The sequence below is a fragment of the Narcine bancroftii genome, chromosome 1 (assembly GCF_036971445.1).
Source record: "Narcine bancroftii isolate sNarBan1 chromosome 1, sNarBan1.hap1, whole genome shotgun sequence".
Classification (NCBI taxonomy): Eukaryota; Metazoa; Chordata; class Chondrichthyes; order Torpediniformes; family Narcinidae; genus Narcine; species Narcine bancroftii.
The window spans coordinates 50265980-50291617 of NC_091469.1; the positions used below are offsets into that span (position 1 = coordinate 50265980).

The 25638-nt window shown below is 37.8% G+C and overlaps 1 protein-coding gene across 7 annotated transcripts in view; it reads left to right on the forward strand.

The window, feature by feature from the left end:
- The window catches only part of focad (focadhesin), a 240760-nt gene that overhangs the window by 72044 nt on the left and 143078 nt on the right, over nt 1-25638 (forward strand). For all 7 annotated transcript variants that reach the window (XM_069926741.1, XM_069926735.1, XM_069926745.1 and 4 more), the window contains 8 exons: nt 3200-3405; nt 5166-5426; nt 16292-16396; nt 16588-16689; nt 17746-17876; nt 18840-18966; nt 23726-23860; nt 25099-25149. In XM_069926741.1, the coding sequence (XP_069782842.1) occupies nt 3200-3405; nt 5166-5426; nt 16292-16396; nt 16588-16689; nt 17746-17876; nt 18840-18966; nt 23726-23860; nt 25099-25149 (1118 nt within the window). The remainder of the gene's footprint in view (nt 1-3199; nt 3406-5165; nt 5427-16291; nt 16397-16587; nt 16690-17745; nt 17877-18839; nt 18967-23725; nt 23861-25098; nt 25150-25638) is intronic.

The following is a 25638-nucleotide window of genomic DNA, read 5'->3' on the forward strand; positions in this document are numbered from 1 at the left end:
CTCCTGGAGAAAGTTATTAGAGTGGTGGCCTGTTGCCTTGCCCTCCTTAGGAAGTGTAAGTGCTGCTGCGCCTTCCTGACTAATGAGGAGGTGTAAAGGTCATCCTTTAAATGGACACCAAGGAACTGAGTTCCATCAATTGCTTGAGGAACAGCAGCTTATCTTCAGACTGGGAGGATTGCAGCCTTCTGGACAATTTAATTCTACAACTTCGAGTAACTCTCTTTGTCCCTATCAGAATTGACCAGCAGAGTTAATACCATGGACCAGATGACTGGGGAAAATTGAGAAAAGGTTTTTGTTGCAGAAAGCGTGAGAGGTGGATAGAACCAAGAGAATGTCTAGGATTTCATAGGGATCAAGTGAATCTAATAAACGTAAATGGTGTTGACACTTTCAGAAATGGAATGATCAACACGAGTTATAGATTATCTCTTTGCAGGAGATCTAAATTGAGATGAATGAGAAAAGAGGCAAGAATATAAAATAATGTTGAAAATAGGCTGCAGAATGAATTAATGTAAAAATAAGTGGTTTATGGTGGGCCAAGACCTGGATGGTTCTCTCCACCCCTCCTCCTTTCTGCTGCAAAGAATGCACTTTATTTTCTTCGGTTTCTCAGTTATTTGGTCGACGTTTTAGTACTGCAGGTAGAAACTTTTTATTGTACGTTGAATGTAGTTAATGCACTTCTGAGGTTAAATGTTGGTTGTATTGACCTTCTTATTGCAAAATTCTGTCCAAAGCTATGGAGGCGGAAAAAAATCTTGTCTTTTACTACTCATGCATTGTCTAAATGACTCATTAAATGATAATAGGCTATTTTCCTTCTAAACAAAACCATTTAAAATACATGCATACAAAATACTTTAATTGCCATTTTATTTCAAGAAATCCAGGCAATATCTTACCTTTTAAGTGTTATGTTTAGACTGCAAAGTCCAAATTGAAATGAAATATTTACAGTTAATGCCTCCTATATTTCCCTTGACAGTTTAATTAGGCAGAATCATTTTCTGAATCATCCTTTCATCCTTTGTATTCTGCCACCATAACCAAAACTTTTTGAAATTTAGATTAAAAAAACAAAAAAAGGCACATTTTAACTTTTAAAGTGCCATTTAATTCAATTTTTTGTTCCTGGATGCAGACTTTTATTCTCTGAACTGACATTTACATGTTTAGGAGGTGACCTATTTTAATCAGTCCTGCATTATCATTTCTGATAAAGGCATTCAACCATTGAACCAAATAAACTGTAAAGTATAAATCAAGTACGTTTCTCTATCATTACAAAATAACTTGTTATAGCTCTTGGTAAGTCTTATCAGGTGGTTGTTGAATAAAATTCTCTATTGGAATCTATTCCTTTTCTTGATTGTGTGCTAAAAGTGTAGAGTTCCTCTGGCACTTTATGTCATATGTTAAACATGAAATCCTTTGTTTCTGTACAAACTAATTGAAAAATTCCTGGATTATATTTTTGAAACTCCTAAGAGGAAGCTTACCAGCAGGATTTATATAATAGAAATTGGAATAAGTTGGTTTGTTTGGCTGTCCAATTAAATGACACCATTTTATTAATTGAATTGTTTATTGTCACATGTACCAAGATACTCTCAAAGTACTTTATTTTGCATGCTCTCCAGGCAAGCTAACCTCTGTATAATGCAATAGGTAGAGCTAGAACAAGAAACAAAAGTGCAGTGGATGATCTTACAATAAAACAAAATTTCAGGGTATAATGTCATGCAAAATAAAAGTGTAGGGTATAAAGAGAAATAGTACAATTTTCTTTTTGCCAAACCTGAAAGTAGGTTTGGAGCATTATTAGTAATTCTGATAATGTTCAAATTGTCATACAAGAGGGTAGAAAAACTACAAAGAATGCAAGGAGAGGATTTGCTCGGAGCAACTCACAAAATGTTCATGCATGTTCATTTATTTAATTCTATACATATCATTTTCTAGTTTTAGCATTTGATTACATACTTGCATTAGTATTCACATTGTTAATGTATGAAATCTGTCTGTCTAGTATGTTTAGTTGCTCGAACTCCCTCTCCTAATTTCCAACCATCAATTTCACTTGCTATCAATCTGCATTCAAATTGGACTCCATCAGATTAGTAATCTCTGCCTTGGTACAAATGATGAATTTGTCTGGATCATTCTACAAAGATTATGATGTCATCCCTTGTAAATGTGTGTATTTTAATTGATAGAACAAAGTCAAAATTTATTTTACTAGCTTGTAAGCTTCAAATGTCATATCATATCGGCAAAAGGTACAAGGCCAGCCACCATAATCATGATTCTGGCATTGATCCAAGCCGACCATAAAATTTTCAATGATCAAAATATTTTAATTTTTTTTTAGTAAGGAGGATATTACAGTATTGGCATTCCCTGCCTTTATCTTTTCTTTTGTTGCCCCAGAGATATCAAATCAAACTCCTTGGTGAGTCGGTGAGTCTAAAGTTGTGTGTGAGCCAGACCCAAACAACGATGATAGATTTCCTTTCTTGAAGAACATTAGTTAATGTTATGGGGTTTTGTGAGAATTTGGTAATTCTATAGCAAACTGTAACAATGACTAGCTTTTGTTCAAATTCATTTGTAAAAGAAGCTTGATTTTAAATTCCCTGGCTGCCATAATAATATTTGAACTTGAGTCACTGGATTAATGGTCCAGAGCGTTGCCTGAAGGTCCACTCGTTTAATCTGTGCACGACCATGTCAAATTGCATCATGATTTGACCACACACCACAGTTGTGGAAAATCAATTTTATAGAGTTTTTAATATTTTTATTTATTTTTCACACTAGGAACCATACTGACCAAAATACACACAAACATTTCCCTCTTGAATATACACAGTGTCATTTTCTCCCTTTTTCCCCCTCCCTTCCCTCCCTCCTTCACCCCCCTCCCCACCCACTCAACATTCAACATGTATGATACATTAAACCCATTAATATTTGAAGCATTTTTTTTACATTGCGAGAATAAATATACCAGTAAGAATTTCACTTTTATATTATTATAAGGACATCAAAACCATTTTCTTGACACTTGAATTTTGACTTTCTTTATATGGAATGAAAATAGATGCTATCTATGACAAAATTGTCATGTACAATAAAACATCAAAGAAGAATGAAAAGATTGAAATGGAGTTCTTTCTTACATTGACAGCATTGAAGATCATGTCCTTGTCACCTGTGCACACTTCACCCAAAGTAGCTCTGGTCCTAGTGATGCCTTTATTGCAGATAGCATCTTCTGCAGTAGTTGCTGAATGTACATCAGATGCAGATGCTTCTTTGCTCAGCCAGCAATTGTCTGTGAAACTGTTAGACATGATCCTGAGTGAGGAAATTGAGACTATTTGCAGACTAAAGGTAAGAAGAATTTTTTTTTTTTGTTTTGAATATCTGATTTATAAAATGCAAGTAAACTAATTTTACCTTTTGGGAGAAAGCTCCTCCATATTTTGTTAAAAGAGTATTGCATAAATTAAGTTATCCTCGTGTGTTTATTTCTGGCTTCCTTACAACAGGTACAAACAGCCCTTTTTTTCCGAACCATCTACCCTTGTAACTCTGAAAGATTTAAATCTTTATAATTAGTTAAAGCTGGGAGGGAGCCATACTCAATACTTTGGACTATTTTGAGCACCTGTATTTATTTGGTCACCTTTGTAGAACAGTATTTCTTTCTAATTTTATTTGCAGTTTCCTGACACATAAAGTTTACTGTTTATTATAAAACATTGAATTTTCCATGTTAAGTTCAGAGATGTTTTTTACTGATGCATGGAGACAAACAATGCCTCTTTTATTGACATGATGTTTGTGATATCTTTAGGTTACTAAAAGTTCTTTCTTGTGATTTTAGTTTGTTTGAACAATAACAGTGGCCCTTTTTTTTGTCAATGGTAAAGTACTGATGGTGACCTCCAACCTCATGGATGGATCATTTCATGAAGCTCATTTAATTTACCCAAGATTGACATGGGATTTATGCTTGTGAGTAGCAGTCATCTCAACAAGCAGGTCCAGATGCCATAAATGTGAATAATTTGGAGAGTCTGGAAGCCAGGGATATCATTACTTTTAAATGCAGTTTTAAACATTTTACAGTGAGCTCTAAATAAGATGGGGGCATGAATATCAATTGAGATATCAAAAATGTTAAAGATACAAAAATTGTGTTGCTTAAGAATAAATAGAATTTTGAAATATCTAATTGGAATAATTGTGGCATTGAATTAGAATTTACATGTTCACTTACCATTTTGTTTGCAACGAGATTAGTTTGTAAATTCTATTATCCACGAGGAAAGACTGAAATCAGGAAGGGTAGGGAGTTTCAATCTATAACTTTGGACTCCAGTTTTAATCTGCCACTTTTACAATATTATCATCTAATAGGGCTCGCTGTTACTGACAGCACAAATTCGGAGCCATATTTTCACTCTGTCTTCAAAGTTGAATATTTTCAGTTAAGTGTTGGTTGGTTCAGACAAGAAAGCTAGTGGATATTGATCCAACTAAATTTATTCTGTAGGGAAAAGATTTCAGTGGTTTGACAAGGCATAGAAATTCAGTTAGAAATTTTTGTGAATTTATTTTTAACATGATATAAGGACCATAAGATGTAGGCGCTGATATAGGCGATTCAGCCCGTCAAGTCCTCTCCGCTATCCCATCATGAGCTGATCCATTCTCTCACTCAGCCGCACTCCCCTGCCTTTTCCCAAATAAACCTTTGATACCCTGAGTATTTGGATACCAATCAATCTCTGCCTTAAATATATACACAGTGACCAGGCCTCTACAGCTGCCTGTGGCAGCATATTCCAGAGGATCACCACACTCTAGCAAAAGAAATTTCTTCACATCTCTGTTTTAAATAGACGCCTTTCAATTCTGAAGTTGTGCTTCCTTGTCCTTGACTCCCCCACCATGGTTACAGATGAGTGGGAAGAGCTGTTCTCAGTGTTACTTCCATCCATTAATAATTTGCTACTTGTACTAACTTATTATATCCTTTGAAAATATTTGTGACATAAACTTATTTCTACATGGTTGAACTTTTTGACTTGTTCTTTTGTGTGTCTAATTTTGCTCAAGTTGTGATTTTCTTTTTGTTTTTTTAGCCTTCCCCTGAACTTGTGTTTCCCATTACTGGTTGGTACAAAACTCTCTTTGCAATGTGGAAACTGCTGGATGGTTTCAGTGCAGATGATAACTTCACTTCAGTTTGGTTGTCTTCTGTTAAATCAACGTTGGCTCTAAATGACAAAGTTCCTGAACACATTACTCTCCTGATTGCCTATATAATTTTGAGAGAGGATGGGGAGTATCTTCAGAAGGCTCTGGAAACATTTGCAGAATTGGCAAAAGTTGATGCTTCTCAGGTAAGAACTGTGGGGTCACCAGGGAAAGCCTAAAATGACCAGGAGTTTACTGGACATTAATTGTACAAATATATGTTGGATTCAAAATGCATGCTTTACGTACCTACCAGAAAATGGTAGGTATCTCAGAAAAGATGAAGATTTGTTCAAGTTTGGAATGTTGAAAATGTCATGCATTTGTGTTGTAAATCTCAGAGAAGGATATTCAAGTTGACATTTTGTTGAACTTTACCACTCTCATTCATGATGATGTTTATTCCAGTTAAAATAAGTGAAGCAATAATGTCACAGCTTGGTTTGTAGGAAGTGTGTCCAGCTGCAACTCCTCTCAGATCATATGGGTCGATTGGAGTGGCAGTTGGTCTCAGTAAGGAGACAGAAAGTGTTGTAGGTCGGAATTTCAGAAGGTGGTCATGCTGTGGGTGCAGCCAGAGATGAAATGGATGACCACTAGGAGGGGCAGGCTGGCAGTGCAGAAGTTCTCCTCTCTCACATATATACTGCTTTGTGTACCATTGTGGGGAATAGCCTCTCAAGAAAGCATCAGCCAAATTAGAGGGACCATCACTGATGCTGTTGTATAGCATGGGATGGACAAGTTGAGATGAAAGTAGCGAAAGGAGATTCAATAGTCCATGCTCCTGAACTCAGAGCCCTGAGCCAAATGCCTTATTCACCACCCTGCCTACATGTATCACCACTTTCATGGATCTATATACCTCTACCTCCAAATCTTTGTTCTACAACAGTATCTCGGGCTTCACGATTCACCATGCAAGTCCTGCCCTGGTATAACATAGCAAAGTGCAACATCTTGTTAAATTCCATCTGCCAGTCCTTGGCCTACTTTCCAGTTCATCAACATCCTGTTGTATCCTGGAATAACCTTAACTATCCACTATACCAATAATTTCGGTGTCAACAGCAAATTTACTAACCACTCTAACTACTTATCCATCCAAGCTGTTAATCTAGACCACACATGTCAAACTCTGGCCCGCGGGCCAAGATATAATTATATTTGGCCCGCAAGATCATTTCAAAAATGTATGAGAGGTGACCCGCCCTGCAGCGAGAGCCGATGCTGTTTTTTGGTAATGTCACCCCCACCATCCTCCCCCTTCATTGCACATCCTTCCCCATTGTAACATGAGAAATTGTAACACGAGAAGTCTGTCGATGTCATCAGCCGGCAAGCCAGTTGGAAGGCTCCCCGCACAATCAGTCACTTCTCCCACCTGTCGAGCGGTGCGGCGGATTGGCGAGTGCCTGTGATTTCCTGTCGGCGCGACGGGCATGGCAGGCTGCGCACGGCCCCCGGGCAGTGCGAGCCCCGCGCGACTAGCACCGGACGGCCCTTCCACAGCGCGAGCACACTTCTCCCGGTTGCCACGGCCTTCAGCGCTTGCACCCGCGCGGACCCCAGGGACGGCTGGTTCGGCCCTGAACGTGAAGAGAGAGATGGTGGCTGTCCGCAAAGGCTGATCAGCAGCGCGCTGGGCCTGAGTGGGTGGGTAAGCAGGGGTGGGCAGAAGGTGTAGGTGAGGAGTAATGGGCAGGGGAAATTATAGTGGTGCGAGGGGCAGTTAGAGGGAGGGATGAGTAGAAGGAGGGGTGGATAGGGAAGAGGTAAAAGGGGAGGGGCAGGGCAAGTAGGGGAGGGGTGATTAGAGGGTGAGAGACGGGTAGAGGGAGGAACAGGTTGAGGGGAGAGGCAGTAGAGGGGCGTGTATAGGATGGGGTGGGTAGAGGCAGAGCGAGTGGAGTGAGGGGTGAGTAGAGGTTGGGTAAAGGACTGGTCAGGTAGAGGGATGGTGGGTCGAGGGTGAATAGAGGCCTAGAGCCTGAGGAGTGAGCAGGAAATGCTGAGTCCTGATGCAGGCCAAAATGGACACAGCCTGTGAATGCTGACTACATCTCCACAGGGACCAAATAGGTTTCCCTCAGGTCAAGCAAAGGGTGAACTTGAGCTACCTACTCCTGACCTGTAACATTATCCTCCTAAAGTTATATCCTAAAGTTTAACATTACATATGTTGAAAGAAGAGAAAACATGCAGATGTTGTTGAAAATTTTCAATAAATATTTAGTTCGGCCCTCAACTTAGTCCAAGTTTTTAATTTTGGCCCTCCGTGAATTTGAGTTTGACACCCCGGATCTAGACGATAAACAACAGTGAACCCAGAACATCACTGGTCACTGTTCTCAAAGGGGAGGGTGTGTAGCCAATGGTAGTAGTCTATGTTGGTACAAACGATATGGGTAAGAGAGATGGATTCATGTGTAAGGAATTCGGGGTGTTGTGTCGTAAGATGAAAAGCAAGATCTTCAGAGTTCTAATCTCAAGATTACTCCCTAGGCTTCGTGATAATGAATATAAAAGTGAGAAGATTGAATAGGTGAATGTGTGGCTAACAAACTCACCAAAGAAGGAGGGCATCAGGTGCCTGGATAATTGAGATCTCTTCTGTGGCAGGGGTGATCAGTATATGAAGGATGTGTTGCACCCGATTTCAGAGGAGAACCAATAGCTTGCAGAAATGTTTGTTTGAGCTACTTGGGAACATTTAAACTCGTTGGGGAAGGGGATGGATCCCTGACTGACAGTGCAGCAGGAAAAAAGGTGCTGAATTATTTGTAGAAATAAAACAGACGTCCAGTTGGAAGAGCAGGGAAAGACAGGAGGGAAAGTAAAAGGACTGGTAAGCTTGACTTCTTTTACTTTGATGCTCGAAACCTTTTGGGTCAGCTAAGAGCATGAATTAGCACATGGGATTTTGATAATGTTCCAATTCTGGAAGCATGGTTGAAGGAAGGCCAAGACTGGCAACTCATTGTTCTGAGATAAAGAAGCATCAGGCCTGACTGAAGGGGGTGGAAAAGGGGAGGGGTGAATACACAGAAGTGCTGATAAACTTAGCAGCTCGTGCTTGGGGAGGAGTGCTGCACTGATGATCAGAAAGGGCAATACTCAGAGAGGGTATCCTGGATGGTCTGGCCAGTGAAGCTAAATTAGAGTTTGGGATAAGAAAGGTGTGGTCAAGTAGATGGGGCTATACTATAGGCCACCCAATGATTGCCAGGAGTTAGATGGAAGCAGATTACTGAAGGATGTAAAAGAAAGTTGCAGTAGAGAATACTCCAGTTTTCATATTAACTGAGATTACTTCAGTGTAAAGGGGATTAGAGTGGGAGGAATTCATAAATTGCATTCAGTAGAGTTTTCAAACTATCATGTTTTTAGAGATTAATACCAGGTCCCAACAAGGTTGTCCTTGTCTGCATCGACGGAAAGGTAATTTAAGTGTTTGGAAGAATCCTTTGGGGAGATTGACCATAGTTCGATGAATTTCAAGGTAGTTATGGAAAAAGATTAAGTTGGTTCTTGAGTTAGGGCCCTACACTGGGAAAAGGTAGATTTCAATAGTGTGATGTGAATTGTGTGAGCTAGATTGAGAGTAGTTACTGGGAGAAAAAGCCACATCCGAGAGAGTAAATGAGATTATATGAGCTCAGAGTCAGCATGTCTCTGAGTTCATATAAGGGTAAGGGGCAAAGATGGGAAGTTCAGAGAACTAAATTAATTAAAAATATTTACTATTTGATCAGAGAATAAAAGGAAACATATATCAGGTACAGGAATTTGGTTTATTTGTGAGAATTTCAAAGGGCAAAAAGGCACAATGAAATGACCTTAACCATTCCAAAAACCCTTTTAGAGTACATTGCAAGCTAAGTGGTAGTTAAGGAATGAATTGGTCCCCTTGGGGACCAGAGGGTTAATCAATGCTCAGAGCTAGAAAACGTGTGAAATATATATGAAAACAAATCCATTATAAATTATCCTAAATGAATACTTGTCTTCAGCGGGGCATGGCATGATGGTGTAGGTGGGAGACATCAACGAACACCTCTCCCCACAGAACTGTTAAAAACCCGATCTTAAAAGTTTTATGAACTTCAAGGAAAACATTAAGTACTCTTATAAAGTATTACCAACAGCAACAGAAAGTAGAATATTATCAGATCATTCTCTTTTATTAATAACGAACAGGCTCAGAAAAGATAGATACTACATATTGATGGAGATTTAATTCTTCATTGTTAAAAAATGTTGAATTTTGTAATTTTATGAGATAAAATACAGCAAGTTTTGTAAATAAATACATATTCAGTTAATAATAAGTTTGTTTTATGGGATGAAAGCATATCTAAGAGGACAAATTATTAGTTTTACATCTAAAATTAAAAAAACAGCATTCTTTTGAAGTTAATAAATTGGAAAGGGAGATAGAAATTTTAGGAAAAGATTTACAACAGAATTCAATGGAGACTAAAAAGGTACATTTGATTAATATGAAATTACAGTATAATTCATTTCAAACTTATGAATTTCAGAAGTTGTTACAGAGAACTAAACAAAGATATTATAAATTAGGGGAAAGGACCCACAAGGTTTTAATTTGGCAATAAAGACGGAACAGGTTTCAAGAACAATAAATGCTATTAGAAAAGCTTCAAATATCTAAGAGGACAAATTATTAGTTTTACATCTAAAATTTAAAAACAGCATTCTTTTAAAGTTAATAAATTGGAAAGGGAGATAGAAATTTTAGAAAAAGATTTACAACAGAATTCAATGGAGACTAAAAAGGTACATTTGATTAATATCAAATTACTGGCCACCGAGACAGAGGTGCACCAAAAAAGAGGTACAAGGACTGCTTAAAGAAATCTCTTGGTGCCTGCCACATTGACCACCGCCAGTGGGCTGATATCACCTCCAACCGTGCATCTTGGCACCTCACAGTTTGGCGGGCAGCAACCTCCTTTGAAGAAGACCGCAGAGCCCACCTCACTGACAAAAGACAAAGGAGGAAAAACCCAACACCCAACCCCAACCAACCAATTTTCCCTTGCAACCGCTGCAACCATGCCGGCCTGTCCCACATCGGACTTGTCAGTCACCAACGAGCCTGCAGCAGACGTGGACATACCCCTCCATAAATCTTTGTCCGCGAAGCCAAGCCAAAGAAGAAAGAATATTACATATAAGCCTCAAGAGATAAATGATGCATTCAGGGAATTTCATGTGAAATTATATACTCCTGAATCAGATAAAGATTAAGTTAAAATTGATATTTTTTATCCGACCTTTATTTACCTTCTTTAAGTAACCAGGATATTAATAAATTGGAAGCCTCTTTTACTTATAGAGAGATTATAGAAGCACTTCAGTCTATGCCTAACGGGAAGTCTCCAGGTGAAGGTGGATTTACATCTGAGTTTTATAAAATATTTCAAGATTTATTAATACCTTTATTAATGCAAGTATTGGAACAAGCAACAAAGGTTTATTCTTTTCCAGATTCTTTTTGTCAGGCAATTATTACAGTTATTCTTAAGAAAGATAGAGACCCTTTGAAAACTGGACCTTATAGACCTATCTTATTGTTAAATGTTTATTATAAAATTGTAACTAAGGTTCTAGCAAATAGACTGGCAAAATATTTACCAGCTTTGATTCATTTAGACCAAGCTGGGTTTATTAAAAATCATTATTCTGAAGATAACATTGTGAAACTGATTTCTTTGATCCATATTTCTCGGGAGGAATCCAACCTGCCAATGGTCATATCATTGGATGCTGAAAAGGCATTTGATAAAATAGAATGGAGTTTATATTTAAAGTATTGAAAAAGTGTAAGTTTGGATCAATATTTATTGGTTGGATGAATGTTTTATATAAAAATCCTATTGACAGAGTTGTGACGAATGGGGAGACAACTTTGCCATTTACATTGGAAAGATCTACTAGACAAAGCTGCCCTTTGTCACCAACTCTTTATGCATTAGTTATTGAATCTTTGGTTCAATTGATAAGGCAACATAATAATATTAAGGGTATTAAAGTGAAATCTGATGAATTTAAAATTAATTTATTTGTAGATGATGTTTTGATATACTTAACAGAATCTCAGAATTCTTTAAAATGGTTACATGATAGGTTGGAACAGTATGAATAAATATCTGGTTCTAATATTAATTGGGAAAAAAGTGAGATGTCATTGATTGAAGCAGATTATACTTCTTGCAAAAATATTGTTAAATTTTAATGGTTGGACCAAAGTAAATACTTAGGTATTAAAGTAGATAGTAATTTTAATCATCTGTATGAATTAAATTATTTACCTTTACTTTATAAAATTAAAAATGATTTGAATCGATCAAAAAATTTACCCATAACATTAATAGGCAGAGTTAATTGTATTAAGATGAATATTTTTCCTCGGATTCAATATCTTTTTCAATCCATTCCTTGTAAAGTTCCTCAAAAAATTTTTCAAGATTTGAATTCTATTGTGAGGAAGTTTCTATGGAAAGATAAAATGGTAAGGGTATCTTTACAAAAATTAACTTGGAAATATGAAGTAGGAGGTTTAAAGCTTCCAAATTTTCAAAATTATTATAAAGTGGCACAATTAAACTTTATTAATATAATGTTTGATTTGGAAAAAAAGTCATTGGTATTGGCAAATATTGAATGATCTCAAATTGGTAAGAAGAAGATGGATCAATTTATTTATAAATGGAATTCTAAGTTATGTAATTATAATTCACAAATTTTGATATATTTAATGGAATTATGGAATATGATAAATGAAGCAATAGATACACAAGAGAATATTTTAAGTAGGATACCTTTATATCAGAATAAACTTTTTCCTTTTCTTCTTCTTTGGCTTGGCTTCGCGGACGAAGATTTATGGAGGGGGTAAAAAGTCCACGTCAGCTGCAGGCTCGTTTGTGGCTGACCAGTCCGATGCGGGACAGGCAGACACGATTGCAGCGGTTGCAAGGGAAAATTGGTTGGTTGGGGTTGGGTGTTGGGTTTTTCCTCCTTTGCCTTTTGTCAGTGAGGTGGGCTTTTTCCTTTTACGCTTAATAATATTTTTGAAATTATGGGATCAAAAGGGAATTAAATTTGTATAAGATTGTTAAGAAACAGGTTTTCTAATTTCTTTTCATTTCACGTTAGAACTTTATTGGATAATTTTGGAGATACTTTAAGGTTACCAAGACAATCTCAACGTGAAATTTTACTGACCAAATGTGGGAAGAAAGGATTTGTATCTGAAATGTATTCAATATTACAGAATAAAATGCCTAAGGTAGATATTTTTTTAAAATCTAGGTTGATTTAGGGATAGTTAATTAATCAGGATGATTGGAGAAATTTTATGTAAAGATAATATGACTAAAATTGTTAACGTGAGATATTATATTTAACTCCAGAAAAATTAAAGAGATATAATTTAATTTTTTTCAGATTTATGTTTTACATATCAAAAAGAAGTAGGTTCTTTTTTACATTCTACTTAGTTATGTGATATGGTAAAAACCTTTTTGGATACGGCTTAAAGAATTTTTAAAGTTAAATTTCCATTGGATCCATCAGTATTTTTGTTTGGTAATATTAAAAAGTTGAATTTAGAATTGAGACTAACGAGATTTCAGATTTGAGATTAGCCTTAGCTGTAGTCAGAAAATGATTAATGATTACTTGGAAAAATGAGACTGATTTGAGTGTATATAGATGGCATATGGAATTGAGATCTTGTATTCCATTGGAATACAAATATAATTATTTTTTTTATTGGAAAATTTGGAGCCCATATTTGGATTATATGGGTTTAAAATTTTGAATACTCCGGCCATACTGTAGTGGTGTTACTCTAATCCATGGTAATTAGTTATGTTATTGTAGTTTATATCTCCTTTCTTTTTCTTTGGGGTTTAGGTTAGTTGGTTAGGAAGGATTTGAGGGCAGGGTATGAGGGGAGGGTTTGTATAGGAGGAGGGTGGATAGGAGGGGGGGTAGTGTATTTTTCATTGACCATATGTATTATTTGTTTTCTGATTTGTATGTATCATGGTTTAATACTTTAATAAAATATTCAAAAAAAAACATGTCATCAGTATCTACCAGGGAGAAGATCATGGGGGCTGCAGAGTTGAGGGAGTTTATGTTCTGGAGCATGCCTGTATGAAGAAGGAAGAATTGCTCAAAAGATTGGAGCACATAGGGAGGATAACTCCCCAGGGGCTTTTGCCATTTCTTCCAGGATGCCAATGAAAGCAAGGGAGAAATTTGTGGTGGCTCTGGTAGATTTTTTTGCATCTTTCTTTGTTTGGGTGAGATCTCAAGACTGAGGAATAGTATTGTCATATCATTGATCAAAAGTGCTTAGAAACTACGGTGCAAAAGAAACCTTGACGGAGAAGATTCTGAGGGACAGGTTTTATGTTCATTTGCAAGGACAAGGATTGATTAGCAGTCAGCATAAGTTACTTGCACGAAGATCCAGTCTTGCAAATCTGTTTGAGTTTTTTGAGGACTTTGAAAATTGATGAGGAAAAGGCAGTAGGTATGGTTTATGCAGACTTCACTAAGGCTTTTGACAAGATCTCGCATGTTAGGCTTGAACAAAATGTTAAAGGACAAGGAATTTGAGATGTGTTGGAAAACTGGATGTAAAGTTGGTTTGTTGGTAGGGTGCAGAAGGGAGTGGTGGATGCATGTTTTTCTGACAAAGGCATGTGTAACAAGTCCTATACCTTAGGGAAATGTGCTGGGATTTTTGTGATTTGTAATACATGTAAATGGCTTGGATAAGAATGCACAGGATGTACTAAGTAAGTAAGGGGACAACACAACAATCAGTGGATCTATAGAGAGCAAAAAAGGTTGTCTGAGCGTACAATAGGCCGTAGATCAGCTGGACAGTTGGACATTGGGATGATAGATGGAATTTAGTCTCGACCAGAGATAATGCACTTTGGGTTTTGTAGGATTTATGGAGTAAATGGGTGTGGCCTTTGGAGCATTAATGTATAGGGAGATCTTGGGGTCCAAGATAGGGAAGAGAAAAAGGCATTTGGAATGCTTTCCTTCATGTTGATGTCCCAATCCTGATAAAACCTTATGTTGTAGCTGCATGGAAGATTGGTCAGACCACAATTGGATTATTGTGCACCATTCTGGTCGCCATACCACAGTCAGGGTATGATAGCAATAGAATGCAGAAGTGAATCATAAGGCTCTTACCTGAAACGGAGGGTTGTAGTTCCCAGGAAAGATTGGCTAGACTGTTTTATTATTACTGGAATGTAGGGGGCTGATAGGTTATGTGAAAGAGGTTTATAAAATTAGAGATTTCAGATTTCACATTTATTGTCAAAAAGGTGACATCACATACAACCCCAGATTCTTTTTTTTTCCTGCAGGAGAGGCAGAATTGCCATTTATTGGTAGTGCAAAAAAAAATGTATACAATGTACACATGTAAACAAATAAAAAAACTGTAAATATACAATGAATGTAAACAAATTGACTGTGCATAACAGATAGAATTTTTTTTTTAATCAATAAAGTGCACAAGTAAGAATCCTTAAATGAGTCCATAGTTGACTTTGTTGTTGAGAAGTCTGATGGTGGAGGGGCAGCAGCTGTTCCTGATCCTGGTGGTGCGAGACTTCTGCCTCTTTCCTGATGGCAGCAGCAAGAACTGAGCATGTCCTGAATAGTGTGAATCCTGGATGATTGCTGCTGCTCTCTGATGGCAGTGTTCCCTATAGATATTTTCAATAGTTGGGGGGGAGTTTTGCCAGTGATGTCCTGGGCTGTGCCCACTACCTTTTTGGAGGGGTATTGATGTCCCCATACCAGACTGTGATGCAGCCATTCAGCACACTTTCCACCATACATCTTTAAAAATTTGCCAGGATTTCTGGTGTCATATCAAACCGCCACAAATTCCTGAGTTAGTAAAGGCACTGAAGTGCTTTCTTTCGAAGCTACTAGTATATTGGCTCTAGGAAAGATCCTTCAAGATAGTGACTCCCAAGAACTTAAATTTTCTCACCCTCTCCACCTCTGATCCCCCAATGATCACTGGATCATACACCTCTGGTTTTCACTTCCTGAAGTCACCAATCAGTTCCTTGGTTTTGATATCTTTGAGTATGAGTGCTCTATTCAGCCAAGTTTTCAAACTCCCTCCATATGCTGACCCCGCATCTTTCTTTATGCAATCAGCTAACATGATATTGTCAGCAAATTTTTAGATGATGTTGTTGTCCTACTGAGCCACACTGTCATAGGTATAAAGTGGTGGTCAAGTACTGATGGAGATTGTGGAGGAGATGTTCTTGCTAATCCTCACTGATTCTGGTCTGGAGGTGAGGACATCCATTATCCAATTACACGGTGGAGTGTTGAGTCCTGGGTCTTGGAATTTGCTGATTAGTTTTGAGATGATGATGGTGTTAAATACAAAAATGTAGTTGATAAAATACATAATGATAAATGCATCTTTGCTGTTCAGGTGTTCCAGGGCTTTGTGTAGAGCAGTGAGATGGGCTCTGCTGTTAATAACATTATTAGGGATAATAGAATAATCAGAGGTTTCTCCCCAAAGCAGGGGAGGGAGGAGATGAGAGAGGGAATGTTTTTCATGCACAGTACTAAGAGTAACTAGAGGAGCTGAAAGTGGAGGCAGACACAGTTACAATTTTTAAAAAGAAATATTTGGACAGGTACTAAAATAGGAAAGTCAGAGGGTGGATAAATGTTGATGAGCATCATGGTTGACATGGATGAGGTACATGAAAGGAGACCATTTCCATGCTGTGTGTTTTATAATTTTGTATTTCACCATGTTGATTCTGTGCTATTTAAATGATTGTTTTGATGAAATAATTTTACTGCTTTTTTTAATAATTTAGGTTTATGTTGAACAAATGTCCGTATTTACTCGGGTCTTCTTCAGGTAATGAGGTTCCTCCATTGTTTCTCATTGTAGGTACCACACCTAATTTCTGTTTTGATGTTCAAATTGGGAAGACCACTGGGACCAGCTTTGTGTCACGCCATCCTTTATACTCTTCCTGCTCTCGGCACACACAAGGTTTGTTTAAAGAAATAGTATTCATTGTGTTAATAAGAGCACCTGATTCCTTGCAGAACCATAAAATAAAATCTGGTTTTGAGAAAGATTCAAAAATGGATTAAGATGTAATGAATAAAAATCTTTTTCATGAAATATTGTACAAACTTATTGGCAAGCTGACTTCTAACTATTTTACCATCTGATATTAGGTTTGTGTTGCTCAGATAATTCATGTCTTACAAGTGATGTGGAAAACACAAAAACTTAAAGCCATATCTCTACGCCTTATGACTATACTATGGGAAAATCAGGTAAGATTGATTTTGTTATTTTTCTTTATTTTCTATACATAGTTTATAAACATGGCTGTGACCCACAGGCTTTTAAGTAATTTGGATGAGCTAGAAGCCCACAAGATCAGTTGAATGCAGCACCTAGAAGGACTATTATGTTTGGAAGTATAGTTGCTGGTGCGCACTCCAAGTAAGAATGAAACTGAGGGGTCTGCCGCCCTCCCCCACCCATTTTCCTTGCATCCTTCTGGAGCCTATGAAGAATGCAATTGAGCATTAAAGGGTAAGATTGCTGTCCCAGAGGAACATGAGGAATTGCTGTGTCCGCTGCTTTATAGAGACATGGCTCAGCGCAACTCTGTTGACTCCACCCTGGCCTGTGAATGTTTCTCCCTATGTGGCATGGACTAGACAATGTCCTTGGGTAAAGGAAGAGGTGGCTTTGCCTTGTCGTGCTCAGATGTGGCAATCCTGTCCCATGGTGGCTCCCTTCACCTGGAACAGCTGATGGTGAAGAGACGACCCTTCTACCTCCCGAGGGAATTCACTTCTGTTGTACTGAATGCAGTCAACATCCCTCAACAGGCAAATACTAAGCTATCAACAAGCTACAGTTATTTTGAATGGGATTTTGCAGAATGCAGTGTCATTTTATTGTGAAAGCTGCATTTTATTTTTTTTTAGTTTGGGCACTTTATTTCTCTGCACCCCATTCTGGTGCATTTCTTTGTTGCACTGGTGTAATTCTTGATGAATATCTCAATCTGTCACAAAAGTGGCTGTTCATCCATTCTTGCAGAATGAACTCTTGAGCCTCAAAGATGGTTCATCACTTTTAGAAAACTAAATAGAAGGCTGTTGGCATGGAAATTGTTAGTTTTGGTATTTTCTCCATTTCCAAAATGTAATTTTGTGCTTGGATAATATTTCTTCAGTCTGAATTTTTTTTCCTTTATTGTTGTGGAATGCTATGCATATTTATTTTTAAATTATTAGGCCATTCTGATTACATATAATAATTTAATGTCATTTTCTGAGTTAAAGATTATCTAGTTTGTTTTATTTATTTCTCAGGATCGTGTGTATCCAGAGCTGCAGAAATATATGGCATTAGTTGAAGTCCCAGCTGTCTCATGTGCAAAAGAGGACCACTGGGAGCAATTAATTGCCAAAGCTGTGTCAATCAGGGAGATTTGCAGAAAGAGGTAAGAATAGCCCTTCAGCAAAAATTATTGTTGCGTTTTGCATATTGCACACAAGCTGGCATCTTGCATACAACTACAGAAGAATTTGGCAGAGTGTGAATGGATGTATTCCAGTTGTTAGTTCATGGGATTGATTCACCAACCTTCTCTAAAGCCCCTTTCACACTTGCATCCCACTAAATCAGCCGTTCAGTGTCCTGGGATAGGAATGCGGGTTTGGCCTTTCACACTAGATCACTGCTAACTGGGACACTGAACACTTTCACTCTTGCAAAGGTTTATCCCCAGTGTTTGGTATGTTCTACCTTTAATCAGAAGTGCCTGCAATGCAATTGCCTGTTTCACACTTGCCTGATCACAACGCCAGTGTCTGCATATGCCAGGGATTGTACTAGGGGTCGAGACCATCAATCCCTGGCATGAGATTATGTCATCTGACGCCAGAGTTGAGCAGGTTTTGCTTTCACGCTTGCCACTTTAAAGGACGGTTGGCGTTGGATTTCTGGGATACTTGCAAGTGTGAAAGGTTTATGAGTTGCTTGTTGAAGGTGTTAATCACTTAGACAATTGGTTTCAACTGAGATTTGGTTCTATGTATTCAGCAATTTGTAGGGGAAAAATTCAGTTAAATTTCTAAGACTTGTTAATCCAGTACTCAATTTACTTATTTAACCACAGTTTAAGTAAAATAGCTCCTATGCTTTTCAGCCATTTTCAACAGGAAGCCAATGACGACCTGTGAAGCAGTTGCTGAAGTTTAATGTCAGTGGTCAGTTAACTTTTCTTCGAAATAAGTTCTCTCCCTCCCTTAGCATTTGACAAGCTCTAAAGGAACAGAGCAATTTGGTGTGACACCCTTGCATATGGTGCAGCACTGAGATCTATAGTACTTGGCTCCAAAAATTTGAGATTTTAACAATTTTTTACATTTCTTATTTTCATGTTTTTGTCTTATTTTGTTAGGTCTTACCAGCATGGAGCTGATATGTTGGCAGCCATCTCCAAGGTGCTGAATGACTATACAAGACCAGACCAGGCTACACTTGCAGTGCTTGCACTCCAGGGACTGCATGCATTGTGCCAAGCTGAAGTGAGCTTGATTAGATTGTTCATTAATGGGAAATGATTGTTACAACTTACAACATGCTAACTTGTTTTATTATGAAGAGAAATGAAAAGTAAATGGAGTTCAATGGGAATTTTTGGATTTCCTTCTTCAGTATGCTTCTCAAAGCTTTCATTCTCGTATTTTGAGCTATTTTTCACTGCTTCAAACAGTTTGAGGGTTAACTTTGCACAGATTGAAAAAAGTCCAAATATATGTCAGCAATGAGAACAATATTTTCTATAGCAAGCTGCTGTTTTAAATATTATGCTTATAAACACTGATTGGAAAAATGGAATTTACTGCAATCGACTGAAGTGACACTCCATCACTCCTCTTTGGCCCTCCTCCTTGCCCACCTTGTAAGTTTGGATTATGTCATCACCTTGTGCTTTATTTTCAATTACTGCAGCAAACTGTATGCACCTCAGCATTGCCTTGATCCTCCAATTTTCTGTATTAATCTGCGAATATAAAATGCTCAGCCCACAGCTGAATCGTGCAACCTCTGTTTCTAAAACCAGTTCATTGTGATAGCTTTTCTGAAATGTGGGGGGCATGAGTGGCTTTAAGTTTATTATGCATTGGCCAATACATTTAGTTTTTCAATAGTGATTGTGTTTTCTTACAACTTTGAAGAACCACTATGGAGTGATGCTCAGAGGTTCAAAGGAACTTGGTTAATGGACCAGAGTAAAGGATTAGTCAAAATTCATCAAAATTACATGCCCAAACTTTAAATGTAAAAAAATATACAGTATAACTCTGATTATTCAAAATGGTTGGGACTAGGCCTATTTCAGATAAACAGATTTTTTGGAGACCTAGTCATTTTTTAAAAAACAGCCCAGTAACAGCAAATCACTTTTATCAATGATTAAGTAACAATAAACAACAAGGGAAGGCTTTTTAAGCATTAAAATAATGTTTAATTCTTACCAAAAAAATGCTGGCCATACCGATCACTGAGACCTCCCCTCCGAGGCCCTGCTCGTGCTGGGAGCCTAAGGGTCCTGCTCCTGCCCAGATCACTGAGATCCACTGCTGCCGCTGCCAGGAGCCTGAGGTTCCTGCTGCCGCCAGGAGGCTGAGGTCCACACCTGCCGCCACCAGGAGCCCAATGTTCTCGGTCAGTTTGGCTCCGAAAAAAGTTCAGATAGCTGAGGATTTCGGAGAATCTGATTTTTGATAATCGGAGTTATACTGTAGCTTGTACACAACCAATATATTTCATGAAATCTATACAGTTGATAGCACAGTGGCACATCATTCCAGCAGCACGTTTGATCTGACCTCAGGTGCTAACTGCATAAAATTAACATGTTTTCCCTTGAGAACTTCATTGTTAGGTGTATCCCTAAGGTTTTCTTGAAATGGTATATAGATAGTTCAACTTGTATTGGGATCAGATGAGATTTTCAGTGAGAGGTTATGTCCGGAACTTAATGTTTTAAGAGAGTTATGGGTAAGGATAAGGTTGGATCTTAATAGAAAGTGCTAACTTGGCTAATTACAACAGTGTTAGGCGGGAGCCATGAAGATAGATTGGAAGCACCTGTAAAAGGGCAAGTTCACATTTGATGTGTGGAGTTATGTAAAAGCCTGTGGTCACAGTTGAGGACCAACATATGGGGAAGAAATACAAGTATAGCAAGGTTTAGGAATCTTGGATGATGAGAGATGTTTCAAATTTATACAAAAAGAAGGCAATAGGAAGGTTTCAAAAGGTGAAATTAGACTTGGCCTTTGAGGAATATAAAGGTTGCAGGAAAGAACATAAGCAGAAAATCAGGAGGGATAAAGGAGCCATTAATGGAGCCTTGGCGAGAAGGATTGAGTAGAATCCCAAGATATTTTAGACATTCATTAAAAACAAGATGATGGATAGGGAGAGGGTAGAACCACTCGAGGAGAGGAGAAAAATTCTGCCTGGAGTCAGATGGGCAGAATGCTAAATAAATACTTAAAATTAGTATTTGTTGAGGAGAAGGATCTGGAGAATAGTGATATGAGAGAGCACTCTGCTAACATTCTACGGCATGTTGATATCAATAAAGGGGGAGTGTTGGATCTTTTCAAGAACATGAAAGCTGATAAGTACCCCAAGGCCTAATCATTAATGGCATCCCAAGTTATTGAGGGAGGCAAAAGACAAGATTGCTGATGTTTTATGAGAGATGTTTGTCTCCTCTTTAGCCACAGTTAAGTGCTCTGGAGATTAGGTGGTGATTTTTTTTTGTTTTGAGAAGGGAATTAGGGACAAATGAGGAAATTGTGGACATTTAGAACCATAGAATGTTACAGTACTGAAAACAGGCCATTAGGCCCTTCTAGTCTGTGCTGACCATCATTCCACTAGTCCCATTGATCTGCTCCCATTCCACACTCCCACCACTCTCTGAGTGAACTTTCATCTAATCTTCCCCCTAAACCTTTCCCCTTTCATCTTAAAATTATGACCTCTCGTATTTATCTCCCTCAATCTGAGTAGAAAAAGCCTACTCGCACCCACTCTTTCTGTACTTCTCATAATCTTGTAAATCTCTTTCAAATTTCCCCTCATTCTTCTTCATTCCTAACCTATTTAATCGTTCCCTGTAACTCAATTTATTGATATCCTTCCTGTAGTTAGGTGACCAGAACTGCACAAAATATTCCAAATATTACCAATGTCTTAAATAACTTCAACCTAACATCCCAACTCCTATACTTAATACTTTGATTTATAAAGGCTAAGATGCCAAAAGCTTTCCTTATAACCACGTCCACCTGCGATGTGACCTTCAGGGAATTATATATCTTTATTCCAAGATCCCTTTGCTCCTCCACCCTCCTCAATGCCCTACAATTTACTGTGTATGCCCTACCTTGGTTTGCCCTTCCAAAATGCAACACCTCACATTTGTCTGTATTAAATTCCATCTGCCATTTTTTGGTCGATTCTCCTAGTTGGTCCAGATCCCTCTGCAAGCTTTTAAAATCTTCCTCACTGTCCACAACGCTTCCTATCTCATTATCATCCAGATCATTGATAGAGTTGACAAACAATAATGGTCCCAACACTGATCTCTGAGGCATACCACTAGTCACAGGACTCCAGTCTGAGAAACAACCATGCATTACCACTCTCTGTTTTCTCCCACACAGTCAATTTCAAATCCAGTTTACAACCTCTCCCACGTGGGACCTTGTCAAAAGCTTAACTAAAGTCCATGGACACAACATCCACAGCCTTTCCTTCATCTACTTTCTTGGTAACCTCCTCGAAAATTCTACAAGATTGGTTAAACATGACCTACCAAGCTAAAAGTCATGTTGACTGTCCAAATACCTAAATATTCTAACCCCCAGAACTCTTTCTAATACTTTACCTCCTACTGACGAAATAATCCTACTGACTGTTGGGAGGTCTATAATACAACCCTATCAGAATGATCATGCCTTTCCCATTCCTCAACTCCACCAATATGGCATTTGTAGTCAAACCCTCCTGGCTGTCCTGACTGCACAGCAGAGTTATTTTCCCTGACGAGCAATGCCACTCTTCCCCCTTTCATCTCTCCCCCTCTATCACGTCTGAAGCAACGGAACCCCAGAACATTAACCTGCCAATTCTCCTGCAACCAAATCTCACTAATGACAAATTAGTATTTGTTGAGGAGAAGGATCTGGAGAATTCTATCACATACAAACCTTGGATTTTTGTCTATACATGTGGTCCTCACAAGACATTCATCCTTCTCCTTCTCACTAACTGCTCTAACATTCTGGTTCCCCATCCTCTGCAAATCTAGTTTAAACTAATTGGGACAAGACTAACAAACCTACACACAAAGATATTAATCCCCTTCTAGTTCAGATGCAATCCGTCCCGACGGTATAGATCCCACCTTCCCTGGAATAAAGCCCAGTGATCTAGAAACCTGAAGCCCTCCCTACCACACCATGTCCTCAGCTACGTGTTAAGCTGCCTTATCCTCCTATTTCTAACCTCTCCAGCACGTGGCATGGGAAGCAATCCTGAGATCGCCACCCTGGAGGTTCTCTTCTTCAATCTACTGGTAATTTGCAGCGGCTGATCCTAGCAATCAAGCATGAAACATATAACAACATAGCTACTTGTGTCAATTATACTAATTGTACAATTGTTTCATGACAGACGTGGTTTTATTATGCAGAATTTGCCTCGATTTTTGGTAAAGCATTCTCCATGTTCACTCTTAGCGAAAGGTTCTTTAAAACTGGCTGAAATTTTGTCTAGTTTTGATTTGTAGTCCCCTCTCAGCACGTAAATGGAGTGAATGAAATTTAGATTCTTGTACTAATATTTCCCAATACTCTTTTAGAACATAAATGGAGTATTAATTCAAAATGAAACACCACTCCTCTGTCTTTGATTCTTTTCCCACATTTATAATTCCTTTGATCAACCCACACACAGGTAAACCTCCCAAGACCCACCACCAAGCAATTTGTACTTTTATTGTTCTGTTTTTTTTCTCATTATTTCATTTATCATTACTGTTCAAATTCTGTTTCCCGTTCCTCTCAATGCCTATTTCAATAATTAACACCACTGCATTTTTTCATATTGCTTCATCTTTGAAATTTTAATGAAAAACTTTTTTGGCAAAAACAAACAATTGAAGAAAGTTCAAAGTAATTGGAAACAAATTCTATGGATTGGGAAAAATGAGATTCTAGATGGCAAACATCCTGCTGGAAATCCTTTGCTCTTCTTCAGGTGGTTGACATTCGTTCCATGTGGCATGCTCTGTCTTCGAAGCTCAGCTGTGACACACGGCCTATGGTTGTTAGAGCCCTGACTGAAATATTTGCTCTGGTTCCTTCGCTAAATGTTAAATCCATTGAATATGAGGTAAGTAACATCAGCCATTATTTTGACAAGGGGAAGCACGAATATAACATTAAAATAAACCCATAATTAATGGACACTTAAAGACTTCTCATTATTTTTTTAAATCTAAATGATTTTGGTTTTCCAGGCAGAAGTCTCTCAAAAAATTGGTACTATGATGGAGGCATTATTGATTTTACATATTTGCTTCTGGACATATTACATGCTGAAATTTCCTATATATTGAAAGTGGTTGTATCAAAGAGAGGAAACATTCTTTTCCAATTTTGTTGTGGGAGTTGATTGGGCCACACTACTGAAAGTGTATCTTAGTATTATCTGTGAAACTGAATAAAGGTGAAATGAAGCACTAATTTCTTGAATTGGTTAAAACATTTTGGGAAAGAGCCAAAAGACTAGGTAGGATGGGTATTTGATGCAATTAGAAATGAGAGACTCTTCTTGGGATTTGGTTGCTCTACAGTTTGTATGTTTTACCCTTCCATTCAAGTTTCAGCATATCATCTTCAACTTCCCAGTTAAAGCTGACACATCATTCCTGTTTTTCCAGATCAATTAATACTTAGTGTATTAATGTCATCAGCCATTTAGACAGAGACATAGATAGGAATAGCTTAAGGGATATGGTGCAATTGTGATTACCTCTGATAGTCACCATAGTTGGCATGGATGAGTTGGGATGAAGGCCCTTTTTCCAGGTTGTAAAATTCTGACAGTTTTTAGTATATTTTTAGGAATGAGATAAAAATCATCTTTGGCCAGCTGATTCAATGGTTCATTGGTGGAGTAATGCCCATGATCACATGATTTATATATGGTCAGTGGAAAAAGTGATTATGATGGTCAAATTGGCTTTGCTTAATCAGTTTCATACTCAATGTTATCATGTTTTCAGTTGGCATAGGTTTCACGTAGCTTTCCTGCTCGTGGAACTCTCTCCCATGTAGGGACTTTTGACCCAGTCTTAATTTTAAACATGGTGTCAGTTTCTGTTTCTGTAGAATGGCAGCACGTTTCCCCTTTGTTCATTGATAAATTATAAATTTCACTGGTAGTAGCATTCAACTTTGAGGATTTGCCTAGTTGCATTTGCCTGTTTGTATCTAAAAGTTTCTTATTGTCATAAATTCAATTTGAAATGCCTGCTGATTGGAAATTTAATCAATATCTAATGTTTTGGAGTTCTGGATTTCCAGATGGCATTTATTTACCAGACTTTTTTTTTGTTATCTCTATAGAAGTTTCGGGAGCAAATTGTGAGCATGTTGTGGAGCTACACCCAGAATAAGGTACAAATAATCTAAGTAAGATTTGCTGAGTTAATAGAGTGCAGTAACTTGCATTTGCCCTTGTATCCTTAACTTTTATTGAGAAAGTGCCAAAGATTAAATGCTTTTTGATTCATTGAGATGTTTTCAAACTTATTTGTTCTCACTAGAGTTCATAGAACTTCCCCATTCTTATTACATATTATCTGCCATCACTTCCTGTTGACTGATTGTTTGCTGCAGGATTCGATGAATGTAACTGTTCATGAAAAAAATACAGATTCTGCAGATGCTGAATAACATTATTTTGGCTTCAGTGAGGATATGAATTTGTGTTCCTTGGCTAATGGCCCAGATTTCCAGATCACTTTCTTGTGCAGCAACAAATACCATACTGTTGTATGGTATAATTTAAATGATGGTATTTTTAAAGGGTTTGATCAGCAAGAAGGAATTATACTATAAAGGTTGTAATTCAGTTTTGATTTTGAATTATTGTTTTATTTGTGG